We start from the raw sequence: 8,601 nt of genomic DNA, 5'->3' as shown, positions 1-8,601 counted from the left end.
ATTCTCGTAATAAATTCATTATTTACAGCTTTAATCTTGTAATTATTTATTTTTTTAATGTGGCCCTAATACTTCGTCATACAAATACACCTAAAATGAAGATAAATAGAATCTTTAAAAAAGGGTGAAAGACAACTCTGACTACACATTGGCACCATGTCTCGTTACATGATGAATATTTTATTTAACAACATTATATCTGGTCTGTACAATACAAACACAAGTGAAACAGTCGGGGTGCATCGATGGCGTGGCACAGAGAAATGTTAAAAAGCCTGAATATTCACGCTGAAGCTACAACATCATCTGCTCAGTTTACACAAACAAAGTCTGAAAGTGTCACTTCATGGAGTCGTATTTTAGTGGCCGGCTGCCTCTGGAACAGCCGAGCACACAGACGATGCTTGTTTGTGTCTAAAATCCCTCCAGTTGCAGAAACTGAGTAACAGTCTGTGAGCGCGCAGCTGCAGAGAGGCACAGAAAGACTTACAGTACATGATACTCAAACATACAATACGGTCAGTACATTTATTCACACAGCAATAACACACAGATCAGGACCTCAAAAACAATAGAAACGCAAAGATCACAGCAGCCAAAGCATGTCGATGCACGTTAGATTCAAGGCCTTGACACCAAATCATTCATTTTAGAGCCCAGTTACTTATTATGCAGTGGTTTTGATATTTTGCAGATTCAATTCGGCTGAATTTGATGCTGTTTTTGTTCAAAAAGGCAGAGAAATAATTTAATTCTTTGCTGGGTTAAAAGGTGTCAAAGACAAACATGGTTGGGTTAAAATCTGCCTTTTAAATATACCAAGTTTGCCATGGCAACTCCATTACAGCCATGAATTTTTAGCAGAACAGAAACAATATGGCAGCCTGAAAACCTGACAGAACACGACAACCATCAACAAGCTCTGAGTAGAAATCTGATTTAGGCACACAGATGAAAATACATAGCTGCGATTAAAGTGGTGAGAGACATGAAAGAATGAAAGAGAGGAGACAGAAGTGTTAGTCACACACAGAGAATCAACGAAAAGAGCCACGATTTAAAGAGATATTCACCTAAAAATCATCAAGAGTCTGCTCCTCTCTTCTACAGAAATGAAAAACACCCCAAAACAAAAGTGATCCACATATGACCGTGCAAGTCAACATATAAATAGTACTTTTTTTTAAAAATACATATTTACAAAGTAATACTCTCCTATCTTTGTACAGTGAGTGGAGGGGTTTGGTGCATGTGATGGTTAGGAGCAGTGTGCACCCGGGTCCACGTATTGGCTTTAAATCCTTCCACATACTTTTGTGATTCGCTGAATTTGGAGGATTTGCCTTGTTAGTTCAGTTTGTATGGCCAAGTGGAAAACTATCTTTTTTTCCATTTTATTTGTTCCAACTCCTCCAAGTTGCAGAAATATCATAACTTTCCAAATCTGTATCACATTGGCAGTTCTAGACCATTCCACAATAAATTTGGTTGCAAAAACTTTTGACATTTTGTACGATTTCTGCAAGAATTGCATTATTTGGCGATTTGATGGCAAGCTGTTCTGTTCTGGAAACTGCTGAAAATCCACCTTATTGTAAATATATCTCGAAAAGCTGCTCTCTACGTCTCTAGTTTGTGGTTGTAGAGTTTCATGAGGCTGTGATTATCCTAGAGGTCACAGCAGCTCATTTTATACACTGAGCTCAAGTTTCAGTGACCAACATCATCACACATGAAGAAAACTGGGCTCATTGAGTCTCAGATTCCAGTCAGACCCTATTTATGCATGTCACAGACTGTTTAGGGAGCCCAGCATTCAGAAATGTTCACATATAATAGGCCAAAATGACACATTTAACTGCAGGAGGAAAACTGAATGGGTTCTGCCACAAACAGCATTTGACAATGTGCATAAAGTGGGCATGCCACATTGATTTTTGTCTTGTTTCTTTTCTAATTTATGCAACTCAGACTGTTTAGGGACCCCAGTATGCAGAAATATTTAAATGCATTAGGCCAAAATGCATACTAAATGCAAAGAACTAGCATAAATGGGCATGTCAGTTTTTCCTTTAGCCCAACTTTTAAGCGTTACTTCACCCCCTTTTGAACAAGCTATAGAGGTTAAATACAATTGGGCTCATTGGATCCACAAGAGTCTCAGCTTTCTAGTCATGCCCAATTTACGCAGCTCACAGATTGCTTAGGGAGCCGAGCATGCAGAAATATTCAGATACAATAGGCCAAAATAACACCTTTAAGCCTCCAGAGTCTCACCTTTCCAGTCAAACCCAATTTATGCAATTCCAAGACTGTTTGCATGCCCAAATGTGCAGAAATATTTAAATGCATTTTTTGGCTGTCTTTTTGCCCCAAACTGTATGTGATTAGCATAAAGTGTGCATGTCTGTAAAGGGATAGAGTGGATATTTCCGGCTCGGCCCCACGAATATACAAGCAAACTGTGTTGTATTTTCCATAACAGTTTAAACAAGAGAAAACAAGTTGTCAGTGTGATTGCACTTTGCACATTTCTTCACTTGGTCTTGGTCTTAGAAACGAAATTCTTATTCTGTTTCTTCATTTCACCTCAGAGAAAAAGGATGGTTTTTCGTAATTGTGATATCACAAAACACAAACCCGACCAGGCGGGCGGGCTGAGTAATAGTAATAGAAAGCATTTTAAATCCATAACTGGACTCAGGTGAGGTAAAGTTCAGTGTTCAGGAGCTGTGTGGGCATAGCGACGGACAGAAGCAGGAGACCTTGCAGGAGAGGTTGAACACGACAATGAACACTACCATGAGAGGAGTGTAACACGCAGCTCCCCCCGGTGCAAACACAGCACGACACTATCATCCACGAACACACAAAACACCACGAAGCCACGACTCTGACCAGGAACTGTCCCTGCACCACCAGGAATATTCATCTTAACAAGCAACAAATCAGTCAGACGGTGGAGCACATTTTCATGCTTTTCAAATGAACTAATCCGATCAAATGTTACACTTAAATCCCTTGTCAAGACAAATATCTTCCCAGTGTAGCCGAAAAATAAATAATACATAAATAAATACATATGTTTTCAAAGTGCAGCATGAACGCCTGAAGCTGAATGAGCCGTTTTTTACAGCTTTTATCAACTACAGTCATGACCAAATATAGAAAATATACTTTATGTTATACACTTATACACCAAACATACTGTACAGTGTTGGTAATATGTGAATGTGTAAAGGTTGACAATGCTACACAACTTTTCAGACAAATCGTCACAACGTTGACGGCATCTGGACCCGACAGATAAAGCCAGAAACACACCAGAAGCGCCAGTCTTTTAGTGTAATATGAGGGAAAAAATGTTAATTATCTTTATTAGTATTTCCATGTTGGGATACATAATGAATGTTTCTCACGAATTGACGGTTCGCAAAACTCCTCTCTCGAACGGTCCTCCTCCAATCCTACCTTAGCAACCGTTACTAAGAAAAGAAGGTGGGAGCTTGATGTACATAGCAACAGTACCTAAGGGGGCGGGGCCTTTGCTAAAGGACAATTGACATGTTTCAAGTCACGTTCAGTGTGTTTGGGCTTTAAATGTGAACACAAGTTGGATCACAATAACATGTCACTTCAAGAAAAATTAATTTAATAAGTTGAACTTGAAGACAGATTGTAGTTTTAGTTCTTAAACAATTTCGAAGAAGCAGAATCTCATTTGTTTGAGTTTCTCCGTTCTCTTTTTGACCTCCTCGTTTTGATTTCACACCCACATTATTTTCTCAGATTATCACAGAGGTCAATCAGGTAGTCATTTTCGCCATTTTCTCCTTTTTGAAAATGTAAAATAATCAACAAGTCCTTCAACCCGTACAACCTCACGGGTCGTTAGTAACAGTTGCAGTTTTAAATACTTTATAAATGTTGCAAAAACACTACTTGGTTAGGTTTAGGAAAAGATCATGGGTTATTATATATAGTTTAATTCGTAACTGACGAGCCTGTGTTTGTTGGACATATATCTATCCACCCGTCCTCCTACCACGTCACCTTATTTGTGCTTTGCCCGTCATAATTACTACAGCCACTAGAGGTCGCTGCCACAATAAATGTAAATATGAGTCGTTTTAAAGTGCTTTTTTTTTAGCTATTCCACGAAATTTAGTCAGTTGACGTTGGTCAGTTGACGTTGTTTGAACGGATTTAACCAGGAGAATGGTGTTCATGTCCCATTGGAAGTTATATATATATATATATATATATATATATATATATATATATAAGAAGGCCTAACCCTGTTCCTTAACCTTAACCAAGTAGCTTTGATGACTAAGTTGTTCTGTTTCACAACATTAACAACGTGTTTAAAACAGCAACTGGTCATAATTTGTAGGATATGATACAAAGTTTTCATTTGAAATCACATGAACCAGCTCATGAGGAAATTGTAAAATTATCAACAGGGTCGTCTTTTAGTCGAGGACAGTCTTAAAATAATGACCCATATTAGTTTTTCTAATCAAACAACAGTTGGTCTTCTACTAAAATATTGTTTACCTGTTGTTTAATACAGTGTTCCCTTTATTTCCCTCCTTTCACTCTCAGCATTGTGTCTTTATTGATTGCACATTTTATACGACTCCTATCTACTCTAACAGCTCGGCCAGATACACGCAGCGCTCAGGTAAATACAGTTTTTAATTGTTATTCAGTTAATTTGACGTAAAGCGCTGCTGATGACTTCTACCTTAGTGGTTGTGGCTCTAAAGCTGCTTATCAGGTTAACAAAGTGCATCTAAATAGAGAGAAAGGAGTGAGATTGCACTTCATGTGACGTAGCTTCACTCCATTGTTTGTTACTCGGGAGAGTCTGGAAAGCATCACGAGTCTAATTTGCTTTAGTGTATTATAACTATATACTTTGTACAAAAATTAATTTCTAAGGTAATAAATACTATTGTTTTATCGACAAAATAAAATATACATTGCACGTTACCCTACTGTGATCTACATGTTTTTGTTTGTCATGTCAGAGTCACTACTACATCCTAAATTCTCCTAAAATTCAGAAGCCACAGTCAAGATTTTACTGGCTTAAAATATTTTTTTGCGAATAAAATATAAAGCAATAATCCACAAGCCTTTAGAACAAATTAATGCCTTTTTGCCGCTATATAATTGCCTATTCATAAAATTCATGGAAGATGGAAGCTGCCAAAATAAAAATAAAAAATAAAAATAATAATAATAAATAAATAAAATTTAATTAAAAAAAATAATAATAATTAATTAAATAAATAAATAGTTCCATTAATAAATAATACTTAAACATTTTAAATAAATAGCAATGCATGAACAAATTTATGAAATGGTAAATTAAACAGGAAGTTGAATAATTGAATGATTCAATAAATAAAAAAAATAATAAATACAATCAAAAAAATAATAAATGCATACAAAATATAATATATAAAAGGGGAAAATTGAATAGGAAATGAATCAAAGAAATAAAGGGATTTATACAAAGATAAATAAATGGAGAAGAATATCGATTTCTGTCACATTTGATCAATTAGTTAATGCCTAAATTTATTTTCATTAATATTTTTGGTACGTTAAATGGCTTATTTAATTTATTTATGGAGTAATTTATTCATTTTTAATTTGGCAGCTTCCAACTTCATCAACCGAAAACTCCGACAACAAGCAGGATAAGACCACGAAACGAAATCGTGATCTAAATAAAGCTAAATAAACTTGTGGATTACAGCTTTAACCACCAATTTGTCTTTCAGAATAAATGCTGCCTGAATTTAACGAGCAGAAGAAACACACTTGAGGTCACACGTGTTCACCGGGCGGCAAATAAAGTTCGGTACTTTGGCATTACAGAGCGTACATTTTAAAAATCCCTTCTTACACCTGAACACTTCTGAAAGCATCTAACAGGAAGAATCATTAAATAATAATAACTAGGTGACACTACAGTTAAATTGCACTAAAATATCCACTAAAACAGGAAGATGTGGGGAAAAAAAGTGCTTCATCTCTCTCCATGTCACCTCTCACTACATGGAGCTGAAGTGAATGGACTCGTGGACGCTCTGCCTCTAGTCTGCAGCGAGCCGGACCTTCAACAAGCATCACGGACACACAGCGTGTGAAACGTGTCGTCCTGACTAGACGCACAGCTGTCCCGGAAAAGACTGGACCTGTTTCATGAATGTAGCTTAACTCCTAGGAATGTACAGTAGATTAAATCTGCAGGATTGTACAGTGGCTGAGCGAGGGAGGATTTAAAAGAAGGAAATGTTACAGAAAAATAAGAAACCCAAGGAGGAGCTGAAGCCTCTAAGCTGATAAGGTTTTTCTCGGTACTTCTATTATAAAATTATATAGTTTCTATTACTCCAAGGTGTTTTAATTAACTACAATTTACAGCATTTTTTAAATCTCTGTGATTCTTCCTTCATTTAGAACCCCCTTCGCCCGTTGAACTCCAGCTGCTCTACACGCTCTCCTGCACCGTCGACTGGGATTTATCCTCCAGCGGCGTGCTTTCAGCCGCAGCAGGCGGAGCCGCCGCCGCCGCCGCTTCCACCAGCGGGACCTTCTCCTTCACCGGAGAGGCGGGCAGCGTGGTGGCGGTGCTGGCGCTGGCAGGAGGGTCCTCCACGGAGGTGGAGGTGGGAGGAGCGCCGCTGAAGTGGCGGGCGATCTCGTCGAAGGTCTTGCCCCTCGTCTCCGGGACGGTGAGGAAGGTGAAGATGAAGAAGAGGACGAGGAAGGTGGTGAAGATGAGGAAGACCCAGGGCCCGCACAACTCCTGAGAGGGACAGAGACGAGACGCAGGGTTTTATACAAATACTTGATTTTACATTTAGACTTTAGACTCATGTTATAAATATGATCTTTATAGAATAAAACAGGAAAAAGTAAAAGACAGGAAGAATGTTAACCGAGTGCCAGAAATTCTTTTTGCTACAGAATCATTTATTGATTACTTGCTGTCAATACCAGCAAGTTAAGAAGTATAAATCAGTAAATAAAATTGTCAAAAAAGTATAAAAAGTTTAAAAATTTTAATAAAATTGTCAATAAAAAGCATTAAAAAAGTACAAAACAGTCAATAAATTTGTCAATGAAAAAGTATTTAAAAAAAAGGGCATAAAACAGGAAATAATGTTAACAATAATAAAAAAATATTAAAAGCAAACAGTTTAATCAATAAATAAACCAGACAATAAAAAAGTTAATTAAAAAATACAAAAACAGTAAAAAAAAAAAAAAAACATTAATTAAAAAATGTCATTAAAAAAAATATATATATATAAAACCGTATTAAAGAGGATATAAAAGAGGAAAAAAAAGAGAAAAAAAGAGAAAATTATGAATCACAGCAAGAACTCCTTCAGTCACAAATGCTCGCACAAAGTTTTAGGCTGTTTGGTTTGATAGTTTAAGAGGTAAAAAGAGAAAGCTGCAGAAACACACAGATGCATGCACACACATACACACACACACACACACACACACGCATGCAAACAAACACATACTCCTACAGGCTTATGCAAAGATTCTAATCAAACCGAAACAACTGCAGAATAAAAACTAAGAGGTATAATAACAGAAGACCACAGAAATCCCAAATGAAGCTTCAGACCAGGAGGATCGCTGCTCTCTCACCTCTAGTTTGGGGAAACTCATTCCCACCAGGAAGTTGGCGGTCCAGTTGCAGCAGCCGGCCACGGCCATGGCGGCGGGCCGCGGGCCCTGGGAGAAGAGCTCGGCCACGATGAACCACGGGATGGGACCGGGGCCGAGCTCAAACATGGCCACAAACAGCATGACGGCGATGATGGCCATGTAGCTCATGGCTGGGATGTGTTTCTGCTCAGACAGACAGAGAGAGGGAGGGGAAACATCTGAACATGAAATATTCTACTAAATTATCTTCATACTCACAGAAAAAAAGTCTTGATGAACACTGTTTGATGTTCATTCCAACCAAATTGACATTTTCTCGCAAAAAGACATCCAGCTGCATCTGAATACATCAGAATATGATGGAAAAGTCCATTTCCTTTAGTTCAAGTCAAACAGCCCCAACCAAGTATTGAGTCATATAGATGGACAGACTTTTCAGAGGCCAACATTTATATATTAAACATACTTTTTAAAATTGGTCTTTTGTAGTATTAAACATGTTTTGAGACACTGAATTTTAGGTCTTCATTAAATGTAAGCCATAATCATTATAATTAGAAGAAATTAAATAAATTAAGACACAAAGTGTTTTATTATGTGTGTAATGGATCTATATAATGTGTTATTTCCACTTTTTTAACTGAATTACTGACATTAATAAACTTTTCTATGATATTCTTATTTATTGAGATGCACCTGTATATGCAAACACTCTGTTGTAGAGTCTTTTTCTTTAGTTTCTTTAAGACGCTCTCTTCCTGAAAAAGCCCAGTTTGCTCTGATTGGTCAGCGTTTCTGGGTCCAAGCTTTCTGCATTGTGTGTGTAATGGGTCTATATAATGTGTTATTTCCACTTTTTTAACTGAATTACTGACATTGATAAACTTTTCT

At 37.2% G+C, this 8,601-nt stretch overlaps 1 protein-coding gene across 1 annotated transcript in view; it reads right to left on the bottom strand.

Annotated features, from left to right (window-relative positions):
• Positions 1-4,960: 4,960 nt before the first annotated feature.
• Positions 4,961-8,601, bottom strand: part of slc2a3a (solute carrier family 2 member 3a) — a 23,208-nt gene continuing 19,567 nt past the window's right edge. Inside the window, exons 9-10 of the mRNA XM_059349611.1 lie at positions 7,690-7,893; positions 4,961-6,829 (exon numbers count right to left, since the gene is read on the bottom strand). Of these exons, the coding sequence (XP_059205594.1) occupies positions 6,512-6,829; positions 7,690-7,893 (522 nt within the window). The 3' untranslated portion in view covers positions 4,961-6,511. The remainder of the gene's footprint in view (positions 6,830-7,689; positions 7,894-8,601) is intronic.

This window comes from Centropristis striata, chromosome 14 (genome assembly GCF_030273125.1).
Source record: "Centropristis striata isolate RG_2023a ecotype Rhode Island chromosome 14, C.striata_1.0, whole genome shotgun sequence".
Taxonomy (NCBI): domain Eukaryota; kingdom Metazoa; phylum Chordata; class Actinopteri; order Perciformes; family Serranidae; genus Centropristis; species Centropristis striata.
The sequence above is the reverse complement of the archived record's forward strand: the minus strand, read 5'-3'. Positions and strand labels throughout refer to the sequence as shown.